This window comes from Aspergillus versicolor (genome assembly GCF_001890125.1).
Source record: "Aspergillus versicolor CBS 583.65 unplaced genomic scaffold ASPVEscaffold_4, whole genome shotgun sequence".
NCBI classification, from domain to species: Eukaryota; Fungi; Ascomycota; class Eurotiomycetes; order Eurotiales; family Aspergillaceae; genus Aspergillus; species Aspergillus versicolor.
This window is the reverse complement of record NW_024467527.1, coordinates 1,022,319-1,041,631: the sequence shown is the minus strand read 5'-3', so window position 1 is coordinate 1,041,631 and position 19,313 is coordinate 1,022,319. Positions and strand designations below refer to the sequence as shown.

Here is a 19,313-nt window from a genome sequence, read left to right as displayed (position 1 = left end):
GGCCTCGCGTGCTCTCCAGAAGAGATGACACCCTCGCCTCCCTCGCGGGGATCTCGATGCAGCTGAGCTGAACTGTGCATTCCCTCAACCCTTGGCAGTTGAGGCTGCTATCTCGTCTTGTTCACTTTCGAAATCTTGGAGCGAAAACCTGCACTCTGTAGTTAGAGTAGATTGAAATACCGTATTTCGACCTCATCGTTTGACCTTCCTCGAGGCTGGTCTTTGTTTGTCCTTGGCTGACAGCATCCCTTTGTCTTGTTTTCGTCCTTCCATGACCATGGCGAAAATTGTGTGAGCTAGCGCGTCTGGGCATCCACGTTGAGACCAGTCGATCCCCAGGAATGCATCCAAAACGGGTTGTGCTCGGCATCTGGTTCCAACCCCAGATTGCTTAGGCCCTTGGCAGCACTTTCGCCCGCGGTGGATTTGTAGCCCGCCGTGGGGCTTGTACGCAATGGAAAGCCACATTATCCATGGGAGGGGTTTGATTATGAGGGACTATCATTATTGCGTGGGGTGACATCGCGCACCCTCCGCATGAAACCCTTGATGTAAGACGCGAAGACGATGGCAGGGGGGCAAGCTCGACCAAGCGGCCGTGAACTTTATAAGTAGAGTCAACATCCCTTGCTCCAACACGAAGCCCGCCCATTAAAAACAAAGCTTTCTTGTTTCAACAAAAAGTTGCCATGTCTTCACACAACGAGCCTGCTGAGCCCGTCGCAGAGGGCGTCTGGGCTGTTGCAAAGCAGTCCTGGGTTGATCTCTTTAGATGGCGGCAGCGTGTCGAAATAGTTAACGAGCACGACGAGAAGCGTGCGGAATGGCAAGACCCCGAGCCCTTCCAAAACCCCATCAAACTTTTTATGTTGCTGAGTGCGCGGGACTGGCTATTCTTTCTCGTCGGCCTTGGGGCCTGGACTGCGGATGCGTTTGACTTCCACGCGCTATCCATCCAGCAGGTGAAGCTTGCCGACTACTACGGGAAGACCAAGACAGATATATCCACTGCGATTACTCTGACGTTACTACTGAGAAGTGTGGGAGCGGCATTCTTCGGTCTCGCGGGTGACAGATGGGGTCGTAAATGGCCCATGGTCGTCAACATGATCGTGCTTGGAGTCCTCCAGATTGCAACAATCTACAGTGGCACTTTCCAGCAGTTCCTGGCAGTGAGAAGTTTGTTCGGTCTGTTCATGGGTGGTGTATATGGAAACGCCATCGCCATGGCTTTGGAACACTGCCCGTACGTATCATTCCTTGAGCAAGATTGCCCCTTCAATGTTAATTGTTGCATAGTGTCAGTGCCCGTGGTCTCATGTCTGGGATCCTCCAGCAAGGATACTCCCTCGGATATGTCTTTGCCGCATGTGCCAACTTGGGAGTTGGGGGAGAAACCGAAAGCTACAAGACAGTGTTTTGGATTGCCGGTATGTCTTCTAAACCGCGAATATATCGAGTTCTAAGGAAATTTAGCTGGAATCTCGATTGGCATTGGTCTAATTCGTGTACTCTTCCCCGAGTCGAAACAATTTCTTGAGGCAAAGGCGGCAGGCAAACAGTCAGTTAGTGCTGGAGAGTTTTGGAGAGAGACAAAACACATGGTTGGCCGAGAATGGAAGATTTCGTTTTACTGCATTCTCCTGATGACTTGGGTGCGCTTTCCTCTTATATGAAAAATGACCCAACTAACCATATACAGTTCAACTATTATTCCCACATGTCTCAAGACTCTTACACTACGTTCATGTTGACCCAGAAGGAACTGGCAAATGACGGTGCTTCTCGTGCGTCGATCATCATGAAGACTGGCGCCTGTGTTGGTGGTACCATCATTGGATATCTATCCCAATTTGTTGGACGTCGCCGTGCTATTATTGTTGCGGCTTTCATATCCGGTGTACTCATCCCTGCCTGGATCCTCCCCACGACCGAGAGATCCCTCAGCGCAACCGGGTTCTTTCTCCAATTCTTCGTGCAGGGTGCTTGGGGTGTCATTCCCATTCATTTGAACGAGCTCTCCCCACCTGCCTTCCGATCTCTGTTCCCAGGTACGTTTGGATTCTTGGTCCGCAGGGCTATGCATACATTCTAACAAAGTTCAAGGTCTTACCTACCAGGTCGGAAATATGATCTCCTCCCCATCAGCACAGATTGTCAACGCTGTCGCAGAAAAGACATTTATCTCAAGTCCGTCTGGAACACGTGTTGAGGCCTACGGCCCTACCATGGGCGTATGTACTGCAATTATCGCTACCGGAATCATGGTGACAGCCGCCTTCGGACCGGAGAAGCGTGGTCGCCGCTTCGAGACCGCTGTCGTGGGTGTTCAGGAGGAGCTGCAGACAAAGACCGTGGAAGACCCTGAGAAGGGGGACTGCGAGCCGGCCGACGAAAACATTGAGCGCGCATCCAAGAATTAGGCTTCTCTTTCACCCATTCATGACAGGTAATATGGTATATGATGAAACGATGGTGGACGATTTGACATATGGTTGAGCGATCTTGATTATGAGATGAAGATTAGTGATTTTGCAGCAATTTCCTCGATAGTTTGCAATTGAAGGAGAAGTCGCGGACTCTTCATTTTTTCTCATAAACACTAATCATATCAGACCCCTTCCCAACCTCATACGTTCTTTTTGGTTTCATATACACCCGCCTTGTAAACTTCCCAACTCCCTCATCGCCACCAGCCAGAATCTCCCAATGCACCCCGTTCACACCCCACGGGGGCCCAGGAAGCCCAGGGTCCTTATACATCGGAAACTCCAAGCAAACCAAGAGTCCCCTAGGTTTCAACAGCTCCGCCATCCGCTCCGCCCACCGTCCACGCTGGCTCGGATGTAGGGCGCACAGAAACTACGCCTTGTCAGCAGTAGCACCACCTACACATAAACCAATCTAACTCGCAGCAATACATCAAATCCAGCCTTGGGTGAAGGAAAAAAAAAAAAAAAGAAAAAGAAAAAGGAAATGATATTATACTCACAGTATAATCATAAACAACATCAAACTGCTCAACACCCAGCTCGTCAGGCCAAGTCTCGTCAAAGAAGTCTCCTTCTACAAACTGGGCCTTTCCCTTTCCCAGCTGGATAACACTGGGATTTGCGCTGTATGCTGTCCCGAAATTACACGCCTGCGGAGAAGCAAGCTCTTGTTCTGCGAACTCTCTCGCCTCCGAGACTGCGGTTCCTGAGATCTCAAGGCCGTATGCGTCGAACCCGTGGAGCGCGAGGGCGATTACGTCGTAGCCCCGACCGCAGCCCTGTCACTCATTAAATAAATATAAATACTATCCCATTTGTTTCTTGAACCCCTGGTGTGGAAGATACTGGACAGGCATTGTAAGAAATAACTAAGAAAATTGAGATATGCATACCGGTACAAGCACTTTCTTCCTCCTTCCTACTCCTACTCCTACTCCTACCTCCTCCCCACCTTCCCGCTGATAACTACGAATACTAGTAGCAGCAGCCTGGAACGGATAAAACAGCGTCTCGTTATATGCCTCAACCAAGTCAATCAAAGCAGGAGACGGAATACCTCTATCCCAGAGGTCGCTTTGCCCCGAATTCCATAGATCGGACCATGCTTCGCCGTGGGAGGTTGTGGGTCTGTTAGACGTTGGAGTGGTGCTGAGTAAGGGAGCTAGCTGGCTAAATTGCAGACATTAGGAGAAACTACGTACCGATTCTCGAATTGTGAGATTAAACGGCCTTTTGGGGGGGGTTGTGTCATTTTTGGTGCTTCTTGGGTCGGTAGGTTGGATTGCAGTTGCAGAGTAGGTAAGGAATGCGGGTTGGGTTAACGTTGTGGGGAGAGGTACGGTACAGAGTAGGTGGTCTTGGCGGGGGAGCTGTATTTTGGGTCCAGGAATTTAGGGCTCGGGCAAAGAATATATTGATATAAAGTTGGGAGGGACGGCTTTATTTTGCGAGTCCTGCAATGACAGCATACCGTCACATAATATCGTCTTAAAGCTTAGCTCTCGAGTGACCCTCTTTAGCTAGTAAACCCAAACCACTTCAGATCCTCATCACCCTGAACCTGGATGTTATGATCCACCCCATTCGCCAAAATCCCCTGTAGATTCGGGCCCCAGATCGTCTTATCCCAGTTTTCCAAGGGCGTATCATTCTGCGTCTCCTGTGGCGAGTCATAGGTGTACCCAAAGACGCCGGCCCACTGCTTGCAAGTCTCGTAGTAGTTCTGGGTGTCCAGCGTGGTATCCTGGCTTCCGTGGTAGATCTGCAGCTTCGGCCTGTCACCGTCATAGTCGGGGTACATAGCTTTTGCGATCTCGGCCCAGTGCTCAGGTGTGCTGACGGACTCTCCCGTGGAGCAGGTGCTGTTCCACCAGGCTTGCTCGTCGGCTTCGGCGTAGAAACACCCGGCTGCTACACCTGCGTAAGCGATACCGGCGGAGAAGAGCTCGGGGTAGGTGGCTGCCATAACGTTCTGCGGCTGTTAGCTTTTACTAGTAACTAAACGGCAATTGGAAACGTACTGTCATCATTGCGCCAGAGCTAGTTCCCATCACGTAGACGCGGCTGGAGTCCGCATTGTACTGGTCAATCGTCCAGGTCACCATGTTAGCGATGGAGTTGCTGTTGCCGCCTCCGTTGTGGGTTAAGGAAGACTGGGAGCTGACGTCCCAGCAGCCGCCCTCATAAGGGCTTTCTGGGTAAATGACGATGAAACCGTGGGTTTCTGCATACTGGGCGTAGGGTGTGCCAGTATAGTACGCTTCGGCGGTTCCTGTGCCTGGTAGTCATCTATTAGCGAAGCTCGCTTCTAGGCAGTTTGATGGTTATACAGTAGTGGATGGCTACGACAATGGCAGGGCTAGTAGCCAGGTTTTGCGGGACGTATATATAGAAACCGACGTTGGTAGGATTCTCTCCAAAATCGGTGACTTGGGACAGCTCCCCGGGTGTTGGAGCACGTCGGCTCAACGTAAAGGCGCTGCAGGCGAGTGCATAGAAGAGAACCGAGAGAATGTGTCGTAGCGGGACCATGATGGGCATAAGTCGCATGAACGTCAAGGCATTTAGATTATAGAGGATTTAGGGTGCCGGGTTCGGACCCTTCATATATCTCCAATTTCAATCATCACTGGGCTGATCGAGGCAGTTGTTGCTCCTCAATTAATCACATACTCGCTAAGCACGGCCACGACACGGGGAGTCCGCATCTAAAACGCCGGGTCGGGATCGGCAGACAGAGCTGCCCAAACGAAAAGAAACTTGTCAAGGAATGATTGAGGGTGATCCGGATAAATTGCTTCGACGTTCTTGTACGCTTAAACTGTATTCCCCACGTTCCCCCTTTCTGGCATTGGGTGTTTCTCCGAAATTGGTACGGCTATTCTTCTCGGCGCTTCGACCTTGCAGAATGAGGAATCTTCCGCTGGCCCGCGTGAATCAGGAATGTAGCTCTTGCATGGGTGCTGATGTATCGGATGATTAATTCATCATAGTTTGCCCGACAGTCACCCTCATTCTCTATGCCAATATACGTTCCTGCAGTTGATGACATCGGATCTACCCGAGTTATATTAACTTTCAAAGTTCGATACGACTCCACATGGAGAGGAATAACAGTTGTTGAGGGAGGGGAATTCCTTATGTTCTCGCTACTATCTCCAGACGCGTCTGGCTGGGTCAGATGAGCTGAATCTCATGCTTTCAATAACAAATAGTGATAGGAAATCTGCGATGGAATCTAGCTGTCAACATTATTCCCTGTGTGAGAGGCAGAGTGTCAGTTAATGTACCTGCAGGGATAGAGGTCATGTTGCAGAAGACTGAAGAATTGAGGGACTGATGGACTGAGCAGATTCCCCCTCATCACCTGATCCCAGGCTTCTTCTTCCAAGTTTTGCCCCCAAGTTTCCTCCATTCTTCGCACTCTATTCAATACAAGGGGAAGCGAGCCCCATACGAGTTTGCTCCAGAAGCACTGGCGCATTGGCCAGCAAACGACCAAGTTCAGTCTAGTGTTGTGTTCTAAGACTCGTATTATGGCTTTGGTCCATACGCCTTCACATTGCTCAAGGGCAGTCATACGCTTCCTATATTAATTCTTCATTCTATTCTTCATTCTACAAGGACAGCGAGACTCGCACTCACATGGATAATAGCTTATGTCTGTTTGTATTTGACGCTGATTACTCTCTTTCGTGACAATCTACACCCAACTATGTCAAAATGTTTATTTGACTCTTCGCGCCCTTTCCAATATTAGAAACCACAATTACATGCTCATCTACAATTTCCACATGGATAGCCAACCTTCAAGGCATACTTCGAAAACCCCGGAGCGGATGGCACCATCGAATTGGCATCCGTCGTCCCTATCAGAATAGGGTCCTCGTGGGACAACAACAAAGCCCGTGACACCATGCAACTCGAACACTCAATCAACCAGCCAGCCGCCTCAAGTGGGGGTTCAACAACCAAACCAAAATCTATGCCATCAAACAAGATGAAGTACGGCAAATATCGCGAATATTGTATTCTCCCGTCCGCAGGAAACCTACACCTGACCGTCGAGAACTCAACCAACTTCACCCGCGCCGCATACTCGACTGAGGATGGTGCCCAGGTCACGCAGCAGCACGATACTGAGCTGTTGTCCGCCCATCCATACACAGGCTGGAAACAGTGAACATGGCTCGTGTGAACTACGCGAATGAATCGGATGAGCTTTGGGACTTTATACATGCGGGTATTAGTTCTGGATGGGTCTACGGTATGCTATAAATAAAATTGTACACAGCTGCACGAAACAATAATCCCAATAAACTAAAAGACAAATTGGAAAATCGACAAAAAGTTTTTTGACTGCATTCTTCTGTGAGGAGCAATGCAGTACGACCAAAACTTTTTAGGCGTCGGGGTCTCACCACAATCTAGCAGGTCGGTGTCGCGAGGGATGCTTCGGTTAGGAAAGTCTATTTCGCCTCTGGAATTCAATAATATGCAATGGCTGGGGCTGAGATCTCCGAGTCGGAGGTCCGGAGTTACATTTCAGTCGTGGCGGTGATATGCAAACTAAGGCCTGCGGCCGAAACGGATGTTATTCGGCGTTCGGCAGATGTCGCCGCACCGAAAGTCTGAACTCTATAAGAACCCGCCTCCCCCTTCTCTTGTTTTTCGTATTATTTTGTGCTGACCACAGCAAACAGGTCGGTCCCCGACCAGGTTAACGTCTTTTCTAGAATTCATGCCATCGAGGATGCGATAAAATTACATGTTGTTTGTCACTTCATGAATTTCCTATGTTCATACTAGGAAACAGCATTACGTCCGACACTTGGTTCAGAATATTGTCAAGATGTCCGTCTTCCAAAGGCACGCCGTATGCTCCTCCGTAGGAAGGCATTGAGGCTGCAAGGTGGGCGAATGCGGGCGAGGGCAGAAATGGGGCGTCTTGCGGAACGCTCCGCGTCGCACTTTCTCCTTTCAAGGGTGTCCCCTGTTCGTTCTGCTGGTCCTTTCCCGAACCAAATGCAGATGTGACTGCCCGAAGCGCTTCCAATGATGAGGAAAGGTGCTTCGCCGTGTCTGTGCGCGTGGTCGGGGTCACACTCCCGTCTGAATATACGTGGTCTGCGAGGACCCTTTCGAGTCGCCGGAGCAAGTCCCGAGATTGTGGCCAAACCTGGTCGTTTCTACTCGCGATAAGGAGAAAGGCCGATGCAATGGTCCGTTGAACACTGATCCAGGTGCGCGATGCATACGGGCTGATCGTGTGCAACTCAATAAAGGCTTCGATTAGGTTCACCAAATTCGCCAAACACTCGTGCCGTAAGCTCTCACGTTCTTGATCGGTGATCGACGCGTCCGGATCCAAAGATACCCGGCACAAAAGCGAGATATAATACGAAGAGTGCAGCTTCAGCTCCGCCCATTCAATGCTGTCTGCTAAGCTGGCGCAACGCTCTCTGAAGCGCAGGTGCGGCGCAGCCTCTGCAAATATGCTGCGTATTTGTTTCACATGCACGAAAATTTCTCTTGGTTGAAGGTGCAAGTGCTTCTCCATCATTAAGATACGGAGCGTCTCAAGGACGACGCCAAGAATGCAAGACAGGGTCTCGAAGTATGACCGATGCCCGGGCATCGATTTGCGGTGGTAGGGAATATCTGGCTGGCTGATCATGGTAATTGAAGGCCGATCATAGGCCAGGGAAAAATGACTATTCTGAAATGCCATGGCCCACCTATGCAGTCAGGGAAACACTATTATTAGTATGTATTGCACCACTTAATCACAACGAAGCCTGGTTACGTACCAAACCCTTCTCCGAGCTTCTTGAAGGACTGGTGGGTAGCCAGGCGCCTCTGCGTGCAGTCCAAGAACCATACAAAGACGTTCCGTCAGCCCTATTGTTGGAAATCGAGGCCATCGTCAGCTATATTATAAGCTGTCGCTAAGATATGGTCACCCACCGAGCAATGTGTAAGATGCTCCAGCATTCATGTTGTAGGATAGAACACTGCTAATGATTAACAGAACCTGGATGACTTCCACCGACGGCTGCGATACATAATTCAGCATGCGCAGACACTGGTACGAACAGGAAACTAGGAGCTGTTAACCTTCAGATAACATGTCTATTTCTTGCAACAGACGGCTCACCATATATCCAAGAAGTCATCTCACGTTGGATTCCCGGTAAATCAGAAAGCTGGCAGCCGGAGGCAAGAACTGCGAAGCAGAGGCTCAGAAAGCCGATGCTCATTCCAAATGGTTTCAACGGGCCATCCCCGTCCGGCTGATAGACTCCGCCTGTTCGTTGTCGGCCCTCCAATAACTGCTTCAGGTCACTCTCGAATTGATCAATATCTGAAAGTACAGGATACAACACAGCTGCGATATTTTTGTAACAACTAAACAGTCTACAGGAGTCAGGCGGCGGGTTCGTCCAAATTGAAATAGAATATGGTTTAAACTCACTTGAAACACTGATCTTCATCCGGCAGTACGTCACATACGCCTCCAATGTTAAAGGTCAGCGGATCCGACGACCAGAGGTCAACGAAAGGATATCCGCTGTTGTCATTTTCCAATGCAAACTGGCCCAGCAAATCGTCTCTGGGTAGCACCTGCGCTGGGTCTGCCGCACTTTTCGTCTTGTCTAAGATATCATGCAACGCAGACCGATTTCCGATATGGACCGAGCCTGTTTTCAACGTGGTCGATCCATAGATGTTGTTATTTGGCCGCGACAGGGATTCACCTACGTCGCTTGCGTCTGGATGACGATCGATTGGTTTCTGCGGTTGTGGCGGTTGCAGTGGATGACAATGGGCCTGAACGATTGATTTCATGCTTGCTAGGACATGTGCCATCTCCTGCATCTTGATATTGAGTTCTTCCCACTCGACGGGAGATATCGAAACTGTATCCGAGGATGGATCGTCCGTACCAGGACCGGCAGAGGAGAGGGCATCATGGTTACTTGTCGATAGCGTCGGTGGGGGGTTTATCTGCGGTACATTTCCTGGGGTCGTTGAAACCACGAAGTTCTCGGGAGCAATTGGGGGTATGGGGGAGACCAAGGTTGGCGGAGGTCCACCGTAGGTACAACTAAACCCGCGCTTGATGCAGTTGCTGCATGGCACATTTCGGTCACAGCGGACCTTGCTCGCGCGACATTGATGACATGTTTTGCACTCGCGTGGCCGGCGTCGAACAGGGTAGACTGGCATCGCAATCGATAACGTGCCTTCCCCGTTATGGGTAAAGGCAAATGCGGGCACTGCGGGGGGAGACTGGTCGAATAATCTAATGCGAACCCAAAACACATGCGACCGACATTAGACCCAAGACGCCAAATGTTCTGTAACCAAGCATTTCAAACGAATGCAGAATTGCAACGGCCATAGGCAGGCAAAACAAAAGGTAATCGCGATCTAGCAAGACCGAAGGATCGCCGCGGGTCAGGGAGCGAGGGCCAGCTCAGTCGCGGTCGCGAGAAGGTTCAATCCTATTAATTCTCTATCAACGCCAAAAATACTGCAGAGGTTGAAGAGAGGAATATCAGTTGATGCACATTGATTGATAATGGAAGAGGCGGTACATTTGCGATCGACAATTCGCTGGAGAGGTGATGTTGAGGCGCGCGTCGTGCTCGGAATTCCAGCAGGGTCTGTGCTCAGAACCGAAGCCAAGACTGCGGCTCATGGTTGCTGCAGAACCGGAAAGTATGGACACAGAGTTGTTCCGAAATTATTGCGGGGACGGACAACTGTGCAATCCAATCCTTCCGTTCTCTCCCAACCAGTACTAACAATTAACATGTAATTTCAACCGTTGATCCATTTCTATAGTGTTGTCTCTAATACACATAATGTCATTATCGTCTACCCCATACAGCAGCTGGCATTGCTGCTGGCCTCTTGCTGGCTGCTCGCCGTCTATCACATCGTCCTCGTATACTCTCTATCTCGTATATTTGCTAGCTCAAGCCTTCTTACTCGGCTGAGCCTGCGAAACCTGCGGAACAGCCCACCAGTCATGCCAACGGGGCTTGACACCCGCCTCGGGAATATCGACCCGGAGATTAAGCGGCCGCGCCCCAGAAGCAATCGCCTTCTTTACAGTTTCAATCGCAATGCTCGCACCGATACAGGCCCGCATTGTATCCTTCACATCACGATTCCAATCTTCTGCAATAGCCGGAGCGTCGGGCTTTTCGCCATTCAAGTCGTCGAATGGCCCGTTGGCGAGCGTTGTTTCCCAGGCTTTTCGTGCTTCCCCGATGGCCTTGGTTGCGCGCTCCATGACGATTTCATCGCTGTCGCCTTGAAGGGTGGCTTCGCGACTATATTCTTCATATGGGACAAGTTCTGGAAGCGTAATTTGGAGGAATGGCTTCATTCGGAGCTCGTACCGGAATTGGTCGTTTGAATACGCTTGTGGTCCGGCGGCGGTGGGGAGAAGTTTGTGTCGGGATAGGAGGACGTACAGGGCGTGTAGAGCGATTGCAAAGGCATCGATGGCGACAATCTGCATTGTAAGGCGGTCGAAGAGGAGGAATGATTTGCGTAGGACGGCGTGTTTGGCTAGGGAAGGCCGGCTTCGCTGTGCGCCGGAGAGGATGAACGTGCGGATTCGATCGATATGGCCGAGGTGTGTTGAGCAAATATGCGATAGGTACCAGTACATTCCTGGGAGTTCCTCTGGAGCGTAGATAGATAATTCGAATCCGAGTTGGAGTATGAGACGGAATTGGATGAGCTTTTGGTGGTAAGCCCAGCTGCTAAGCGGGTACGCGTATGTAGTGTCCCCGTTTGGAAGCTCTAACGGGGGTTCGTCGCTCAAGACACGTAGTTGTTCGTCGAGATCTTCGGCCTATAGGGATTTAGTCCTATTCCAATGCCTGGAATTACTAGAGAACAAACCTCCATTTGCAGATTGTCCCAATCTACAAGGGTATGACAGATCGTTCGGCGAATACGGCACCGATTCAAACATGCACTTCGGAATGTATCCACAAATGGCTACATTCACTGTAAGTTATATGATAAAAGTGATGGAGTGACGACACGTACCTGGGAAAAGCGCCTAACGAAGCCGTCCATCAATTGAGCAATCTGAAAACGAGGATCGGAGGGCATTTCGGTTTCATCGAGATTAGCTTCAAGCAGTATGCTTGAAGGCAGAACAAGGGCCGCTAGTTCGTCATACAAAAACTTTTTGACTGGAACGGCTCCAAGGACGATTGTCTTGCTCATGATGATGGTTTGAACGAGGGATCGAATGTATACTGACGGCTGAGGTTTTCGGGAAAGGATAGTCCAAACAGCCACCTATATAATCAGTAACCGTGGCAATAACAAAAGGTTTGCGAGCCATACTTTCAAGTTCGATGGCCCTCTATAGTCAAGTATTTGATTGAGATCGATCCCGTCCTGACATAGCCGTTTGAGATGCGCCAGCGCATCCTCAAAGCTGATCCTGACCATCGGACGGGGAGGCACTGTGCTGGCCAATTTCCTTTGGAATTTCCAACTGAAGGCTTCAGGCACAGGCCGACTGACAGGGTTCGATTCTTGGAGAGTCGGCAAAATCGACAAACACGACTGTAGCTTGTCCACTGATCTCGTTTCTAAAATATCGATATCCTGCTGCAAGCCTTGAAGAAACTCTTGTCGAAATTCCAATCGAGATTTTATGGCTTTTTTCACGGGTGTGTCCATCGCTTCCTGCTTATCGATCCAAGAAATCGCTTGGTTCAAAACTGTGGTGAAAAGTCCAGAATCAAAGTGTGGTAGCAATGACCGGTTGTAGAGTTGTGTGCTGAAATCCTCTTCCTGCGCGATTCACAAGGCGAGTCAGCCCTTGTATTCTTTCCCGCATGTAACGATACGTAGGGACTGACCTCATAGTAGAATTCCCCGATCACTCGCGTATGGACCAAGTCGCAGCACTTGATCAGCCCCAGGCAATATGCGCGTAGCACAATATGCACAAGCTCAGGTATTTGCCCATATCCGGCACGCCCCTCACGTCCAAAATGAGTATCTTCGAAGTGTTTCGGTATAGGCCATAGGAGTTTGTCAAGGTAGATCGAGGTGAAGAGGGTTTGCGAGAGAGGATGACCCATATGCCACGCCATCTGTCATTTGCAACAGTTTCATTCAGCACGTTCCTGGAGCAAGCAATGATCGAAATGTCCGACGTTTTTTACCCACCTCATGGCAAAGCAGCTCATCCATAATCCATACTACTTCCTCCGGTGCGAGGTCGCGCAAAACGTTGTATTCGTCCTCCAAGCCTTTGCCGCTTTCTTCGGGGCCTAGATATCCACTGTCCATCTTGGAGTCCATGATCTAATTATACACCGAATCCGTTAGCTCCTGCCGAGCACCTCCTGTCATGCCATAGTTGCCAGGCGCAATCGTTGGGTTAAGTTGCAGCCTACCTCCAACGCGCCCACGGCCTCAAAAAGCGTGAAGTATTCATCTTTAACAAGTTGTCCGGTCTTTAATTCTGTAGAGGGAAACCCTTGTCAGCAAGAGCTTACGCCGACGTAATTGGCCTTGGTAGGCCTGGCGGTGGCCTCACTTGATGCAGCTTGTGTGAACTTCTCTGTAATGTCGCGTGGAACAACGGACTGCGAAACGATTCGCGTCGTTGAAGCTCGGACCTGGCTATTGGGTAGCATAAGGAAGACGCGATCATTCGCAGCCAGCTGCCAGATCTACCAAATATATTGAGGTGCGGCGTCAACTAAAGAAAATGGTGAGGATGAAAGGTTGGGTGAGGGGATGGCGGGGAGTGGAGTGTCGTTCGGGCGGACAGGGAAAGCGTTCCGACCATGGAAAGAGCCTGAAAGCGGTGGTCTACGGATACACTGGAAGTCTATTTCTATACCACAAGCTTTTGAGGCATCTAAAAATGAGAAGGTGGTTTTATTCCGAGAACTTCAAGTAGGAGAGGGAAACAACTCCTTCCATTGATACCTAAACAACAGGCCATATCGTCACAAAGATTCCGAAGTTCCCCTGCCTCCGAGTTTCACCACCCGATATGTTCCAACATCGCCTAAAATACAACTATTCACTGCGTATCCGGGAGTTCAAAAGAGACGCTTATTTCGATTCGGCATTGGCGGCGAGAGCCTGGTCGTTGGCTTCGGCAAGGTTCTTAACTTCGCCCTGCTTGCCGTTCTGTTCCCAAAGCCCGGTTAGTCACAGCCTCCTGGAATTTCGCACGAATGGGTGTCTTGGAAATGGGAATACCAACCTCCCACTTGGCGAAACGCAGGTCCATGTTTCCACGGCGCTCAGCGGCGACACGAGGGCCGTCTTTGAGGGACCGGCGGACCGCGCGAGCAGCGACGGCCAGGTAGCGGTTGTAACTGAAAAGTTGAGCCATTGTCAGCGGTGTCTCCTAATCGGGCAGACGGGGCAGGTATCAGTGAGTATCGTACGTCAAACCAGCGGATTTCCAGGCGAAGACCATCTTGACGGTGTGAGTGGATTGGAGGGTTTAATGTACAAGGGGGCAGTCGGGATGTGATGCTTTGCAGAGCGACGAGTTCGGAGGGTCGGAATCTCGGGTCATGTGACACACGTGACGAACACCTGAGGAACCAATCATATCTTCTGAGTCTACTTGCATTCACTGAACAGCTTCAGCCTGGAGTGCAAGCAACTCCAAGAGCATTTTATTTTCCTCCCACAAAACTTATCCTTATGTTCGTTCTCTGGAACATTTCCATGGCCAACCTTAGAGTTTTTTACGGCGTATCTAACTGGGTAAAGGTTCAATTGCTTCAATTGTCTACCTCTATCTGAGATCTCTCCAAATAGAAGTTGTAATTTCGCTTTGGCTGTTGAGAATGGAGCAGTTCAGACCATATATAACAAATATTGATATTAGTTCTTTGTCTTAATTTCTTTTTCTGCTTTAGGCACCTCTTTGGTTGTGGGATATAAGACAAATATCTGCATCTTGACTTCGCCCTCTATCCACTCTTGTTTCCATAGAGCGAATCTGCTCATATAGAGAAATCCTCTCAGTTCTAGAAATACGTCAACGTTACGTGGTGCCTGAGGCTTGACTCTAGGGTTCATCGCGATCTTACTGTTGTATTCGTTCCTCGTACGCGTCTTCGTCCTCTAAGCAATTCGCTTTCGCCTCCATCGTCTTATCCATCTTCTCCCTTTTGCTCACCTTCATCTGCATCTTAAGTTCAACCACAAGTTTCAGACAATCACCCTATTATTTTCTTCCTACCACAGTATTGTTTCCCCTCTATTTGATCGCTTAATCTTCTCCGCTCCTCTCCGCTTGTGGTCACGAGCTGGATACCGTGCCTCTGGCTCGTTGTCACTCAAAATTCCTTCTCGCCTCACCTACCACTATAACTTGCACTTTGCCTTGATTTATTTGGCAACATGGTCAAGAAAACAACAGGAAAGAGGCCGAAAAAGCGAAACATCGTCCGCTGGGATGGTATATTGCTTCTTTACTCTCACTGTCAATCTAACCCCTACGGGCTATTCACTAACTTTTATCTCATTATATCAGAAAACCTCGATGAGCTCCTTCTGTTGACCATCCAATCGGTCTGCAATGCTAAATCAGTTAAGATTCCCTGGGCTGAAGTGGCTGCAACCATGGGTCACCATACCACTGAGGGCGCAATTACCCAGCATCTTGCAAAGCTGCGCATCCGCCGCATACAGGCTAACAAGCAGGTCCCTCCGCCCTTGAGGAGGGGTTCCGTTATTGGTAATTCTAAGCTCTTGGGAGTTTCAAATACCAAACCCCCCAAGGCGAATGGCCAAGTCGACAACGATGACAGCTCAGACGAAGAGTGGGTCGAGAACAGAAGCTTATCGCGACGTAGGGCTAGCACGAAAAGAAAGAAGCCACGAATGAACTATGCAGAATTGCAGGATGCCGGTTACGAAGAGGAATCCGATGACAGTGGTGAGGAATTAGTAGCGCCTGGGGCAGATTTTCTTGAGTTGCCCAACGACAAGCAACAGGAAGCAGCGCGCACACCAATTCACACCAGCAAGTTAGTCTCCTACAAGTGTCCAAAGTCATTCCTTGCTGGGCTTGACAAAATGCCGAAAGAAGAATCTTTCCAGGCAGCTCTGCCCAGAACCCCCACCCTGAAACCAGAGCCAGCCCTAAAGCGAGAGGCAGCCGTGAAGCCTGAACCAGCGACACCAAGCCGCGGTGTCTACGAGACTTTCCCGAATGAGGCGTTCGTCAGCCAGGCAAATCTTCCCACAGGATTTAGTTCCCCAATTAGCAATGCTGGTCCGGCACATAGTGGCTTTGCTGCACATGCCGACTTTCCTCTCCATGTCCCTGCTGCTCAAACCTCGGTGGACGCAAACACAATGTATATACCTACCGGCAACCTAGCTCTCGACCTGCCACCAATTGGAGATATTTACTCGGATCCTTTTGTTTCAGAGCCGTTTACTATGGCTAGTTCCTTCCCGTCACTCCAGGGGTACCAGCAGGAACAGCCGCTTTTTCCAAACCATGGGTTTCAAGAAATGCTTGGGGAGTATCTCATGCAACCTGAAGAGTCCGAATGGTATTGTGGACAGCAAGAATAGTAGCCTGATGGTTACCTTGACATATGATGAGATTTACGGAGTAGTATACTGGGTTTTAGTTCGCTTTGTTTTTCCCTGCTTAAACTCGGTAACTGGGCCGGTTATTAGCGGGTATGCTCCCGCAGATGTATTTAAGAAAACAATCGTCTGTACTCCGAAAATCGTCTCTGGTTTAGCTATGAACATGATCCTTGCCTTAGTAGATTTTCGGGCCAATTATGCACGCGATAGCTCCAGCTTCCGAAACGTACTCCGTAAGGTCCAGCCAAAGAAGCGCCGGGTACAGATCGTCGTTCCGACAACCCGAGCACATTCCCTCGGATACGGGACACGTGACCTTCTAGGAGCTTCTGCTGCCAAGAAATCCGGAGATGGAGAGAAAGGCCTGGAAAATTTTCGAGACTTTGGCTTCATCTCTCACCTTCCGACTCTTCTCATCTCCTATTCTCCCCATCATCCCTTCATCTGCATCCGTTCTGCTCCGGGAGCTTTGATCGGACAGACTTCTTTGTGCTCATTAATATTCGCTTTTGCCATTGTTTTAATTGTTCTTTTTCTCCGTTTCTCCCTTTCAACATGCAGCGAGCTTTCTCTGCCAGGACCTCGGTCCTCTCTGCTGCTTCCAAGCGCACCCCCTTCTACAAGCCTGCTGGCCTCAACCTCCAGCAGCAACGGTTCGCCCACAAGGTACGTTCAATTACAATTGCGGCGCCAATTGATGCCACGCAAGCTCTCGATCAACCTTCCGCAGGTCCCGGGGCGTCGATTGACACCAGAGTGCTAACCATGGGCAGGACCTCAAATTTGGCGTCGAGGCTCGCGCTCAGCTCCTCAAGGGTGTTGACACGCTTGCTAAGGCTGTCCAATCCACTCTTGGTCCCAAGGGTCGCAATGTCCTGATCGAATCTCCCTACGGCTCCCCCAAGATCACCAAGGGTACGTTACTCCTTTAGTCATCATCGCTGAAACCCATCCCTCTGCGACGAAAACATCAATCAAGCGATTTTGTGTATCATAACTGACTTCAATAGATGGTGTGACTGTTGCCAAGGCTATTCAGCTCCAGGACAAGTTCGAGAACCTCGGTGCTCGTCTCCTCCAGGATGTCGCTTCCAAGACCAACGAACTTGCTGGTGACGGTACCACCACCGCTACCGTCCTTGCTCGTGCCATTTTCTCCGAGACCGTCAAGAACGTCGCCGCTGGCTGCAACCCCATGGATCTCCGCCGTGGTATCCAGGCTGCTGTCGAGGCCGCTGTGGACTACCTCCAGCAGAACAAGCGTGATATCACTACCGGCGAGGAGATTGCCCAGGTTGCTACCATCTCCGCCAACGGCGATACCCACGTTGGTAAGCTCATCTCTACCGCCATGGAGCGTGTTGGTAAGGAGGGTGTCATCACCGTTAAGGAGGGTAAGACCCTTGAGGATGAGCTTGAGGTTACCGAGGGTATGCGCTTCGACCGTGGATACACCTCTCCCTACTTCATCACCGACGCCAAGTCGCAGAAGGTTGAATTCGAGAAGCCCTTGATCCTCCTTTCCGAGAAGAAGATCTCTGCTGTCCAGGACATCATTCCCGCCCTTGAGGCCTCCACTACTCTCCGCCGCCCTCTCGTCATCATTGCTGAGGACATTGAGGGTGAGGCTCTCGCCGTCTGCATCCTGAACAAGCTCCGTGGCCAGCTCCAGGTCGCTGCCGTCAAGGCCCCCGGCTTCGGTGACAACCGCAAGAGCATCCTCGGTGACCTTGGTATTCTCACCAACGGTACCGTTTTCACCGATGAGCTTGACATTAAGCTCGAGAAGCTCACCCCAGACATGCTTGGTTCCACTGGTTCCATCACTATCACCAAGGAGGACACCATCATTCTGAACGGTGAGGGCAGCAAGGACTCCATTTCCCAGCGCTGCGAACAGATCCGTGGCGTCATGGCTGACCCCACTACCTCCGAGTACGAGAAGGAGAAGCTCCAGGAGCGTCTTGCTAAGCTCTCTGGTGGTGTTGCTGTTATCAAGGTCGGCGGTGCCTCTGAGGTTGAGGTTGGTGAGAAGAAGGACCGTGTTGTCGATGCTCTCAACGCTACCCGCGCTGCTGTTGAGGAGGGCATCCTCCCCGGTGGTGGTACTGCTCTCCTCAAGGCCTCCGCCAACGGCCTTGAGAACGTCAAGCCCGCCAACTTCGATCAGCAGCTCGGTGTGAGCATTGTCAAGAGCGCTATCACTCGCCCTGCCCGCACCATTGTCGAGAACGCTGGCCTCGAGGGCAGCGTCATTGTCGGCAAGCTGACCGACGAGTTCTCCAAGGACTTCTACCGTGGTTTCGACAGCTCCAAGGGCGAGTTCGTCGACATGCTCGCTGCTGGTATCGTTGACCCTCTCAAGGTCGTCCGCACCGCTCTCGTCGACGCTAGCGGTGTCTCTTCTCTGCTCGGTACCACCGAGGTTGCCATCGTTGAGGCTCCTGAGGAGAAGGCTCCCGCTGCCCCTGCTGGTGGTATGGGTGGTATGGGCGGCATGGGCGGCATGGGCGGCGGCATGTTCTAAACTGCTTAATCCACCGCCTCATGTACCCATATCAATGCCTTTCTTGGTTTCAAGTTTTTAGAGGTTTTCCTTCGAGCGTGTCTTTGCATACAATGGGCATACCATGATATGTTTTGAGATCTCTATTTGTATTATTTTCCTTATGTCTTTAATGTGTTATATGTCTTGTATTACTCATCCTGACTTGCGACAATACTCATCCTACTATACCTCATGTTATCACTACTCCGCACTCTTGGTTTAGGTCTTTTTCTAGCCATCTCTCCACTCTACCTTATTGGCACTAAAAGTCAGGGGACTCTGTATTATATCCTCCCATGAAATATCAAACATGGTCAATTTCAGTTGCTTTCAGTTACAGAATCTCATATCTAGGCAAGCGTCACAAGCATGTAGTAGTAACCTGATCCTATTCCCCCTCTTAATGGACTGTAAAACGGAGTAATCATCTTTATTGGGTATACCGTAGCTATGACCGTTAAAACTTCAACCCCGGAAATTCGACATACTCTACGCAGTGTCCCTATCCCTCTCCCTCATCCTACCCGCTGCCCCATTCGCTTGACCCCTCAACCTCTCCGCAAGCCCGTTATTAGTATGACTGTTCCCACTCGCCTCCGAAACAAGCACTGACGGCAGCGTCATCCCCTGCGACCTTC

At 50.4% G+C, this 19,313-nt stretch overlaps 8 protein-coding genes across 8 annotated transcripts; 3 read left to right on the top strand and 5 right to left on the bottom strand.

Annotated features, from left to right (window-relative positions):
- Positions 1-340: 340 nt before the first annotated feature.
- Positions 341-2,669, top strand: ASPVEDRAFT_40969 (carboxylic acid transport protein). Its single transcript, XM_040812243.1, has 5 exons — positions 341-1,246; positions 1,300-1,430; positions 1,477-1,655; positions 1,703-2,051; positions 2,107-2,669. The coding sequence occupies exons 1-5, from the start codon at positions 690-692 to the stop codon at positions 2,421-2,423; spliced, it is 1,533 nt and encodes a 510-aa protein (XP_040667158.1). The 5' UTR covers positions 341-689; the 3' UTR covers positions 2,424-2,669.
- On the bottom strand, positions 2,584-3,744 carry ASPVEDRAFT_191297 (uncharacterized protein; the record flags this gene model as incomplete). The annotated part of the gene is made up of 4 exons (XM_040809086.1): positions 2,584-2,862; positions 2,993-3,271; positions 3,386-3,620; positions 3,695-3,744. 4 exons carry the CDS (start codon positions 3,742-3,744, stop codon positions 2,584-2,586), a joined length of 843 nt encoding a protein of 280 aa, XP_040667157.1.
- A 264-nt stretch (positions 3,745-4,008) lies between these two features.
- Positions 4,009-5,024, bottom strand: ASPVEDRAFT_129653 (acetyl xylan esterase; the record flags this gene model as incomplete). The annotated part of the gene is made up of 3 exons (XM_040806656.1): positions 4,009-4,464; positions 4,514-4,770; positions 4,823-5,024. 3 exons carry the CDS (start codon positions 5,022-5,024, stop codon positions 4,009-4,011), a joined length of 915 nt encoding a protein of 304 aa, XP_040667156.1.
- Positions 5,025-7,275: 2,251 nt separating this feature from the next.
- On the bottom strand, positions 7,276-9,722 carry ASPVEDRAFT_131142 (uncharacterized protein; the record flags this gene model as incomplete). Its single annotated transcript, XM_040806787.1, has 5 exons — positions 7,276-8,230; positions 8,303-8,393; positions 8,460-8,594; positions 8,650-8,909; positions 8,968-9,722. 5 exons carry the CDS (start codon positions 9,720-9,722, stop codon positions 7,276-7,278), a joined length of 2,196 nt encoding a protein of 731 aa, XP_040667155.1.
- A 377-nt stretch (positions 9,723-10,099) lies between these two features.
- ASPVEDRAFT_630689 (N-alpha-acetyltransferase 35, NatC auxiliary subunit) lies at positions 10,100-13,537 on the bottom strand. The gene is made up of 8 exons (XM_040815656.1): positions 13,084-13,537; positions 12,941-13,008; positions 12,711-12,848; positions 12,398-12,634; positions 11,874-12,329; positions 11,568-11,825; positions 11,418-11,516; positions 10,100-11,367 (listed from the first exon to the last, which is right to left on the bottom strand). The coding sequence occupies exons 1-8, from the start codon at positions 13,181-13,183 to the stop codon at positions 10,477-10,479; spliced, it is 2,247 nt and encodes a 748-aa protein (XP_040667154.1). The 5' UTR covers positions 13,184-13,537; the 3' UTR covers positions 10,100-10,476.
- Positions 13,538-13,579: 42 nt separating this feature from the next.
- ASPVEDRAFT_40957 (ATP synthase subunit epsilon family protein) lies at positions 13,580-14,015 on the bottom strand. Its single transcript, XM_040812241.1, has 3 exons — positions 13,952-14,015; positions 13,765-13,879; positions 13,580-13,688 (listed from the first exon to the last, which is right to left on the bottom strand). The coding sequence occupies exons 1-3, from the start codon at positions 13,981-13,983 to the stop codon at positions 13,611-13,613; spliced, it is 225 nt and encodes a 74-aa protein (XP_040667153.1). The 5' UTR covers positions 13,984-14,015; the 3' UTR covers positions 13,580-13,610.
- A 774-nt stretch (positions 14,016-14,789) lies between these two features.
- Positions 14,790-16,163, top strand: ASPVEDRAFT_150216 (uncharacterized protein). The gene is made up of 2 exons (XM_040808231.1): positions 14,790-14,979; positions 15,055-16,163. Exons 1-2 carry the CDS (start codon positions 14,922-14,924, stop codon positions 16,104-16,106), a joined length of 1,110 nt encoding a protein of 369 aa, XP_040667152.1. The 5' UTR covers positions 14,790-14,921; the 3' UTR covers positions 16,107-16,163.
- Positions 16,164-16,324: 161 nt separating this feature from the next.
- Positions 16,325-19,092, top strand: hsp60 (chaperone ATPase HSP60). Its single transcript, XM_040812240.1, has 3 exons — positions 16,325-16,793; positions 16,901-17,042; positions 17,138-19,092. The coding sequence occupies exons 1-3, from the start codon at positions 16,683-16,685 to the stop codon at positions 18,652-18,654; spliced, it is 1,770 nt and encodes a 589-aa protein (XP_040667151.1). The 5' UTR covers positions 16,325-16,682; the 3' UTR covers positions 18,655-19,092.
- The last annotated feature ends 221 nt before the right edge of the window (positions 19,093-19,313 follow it).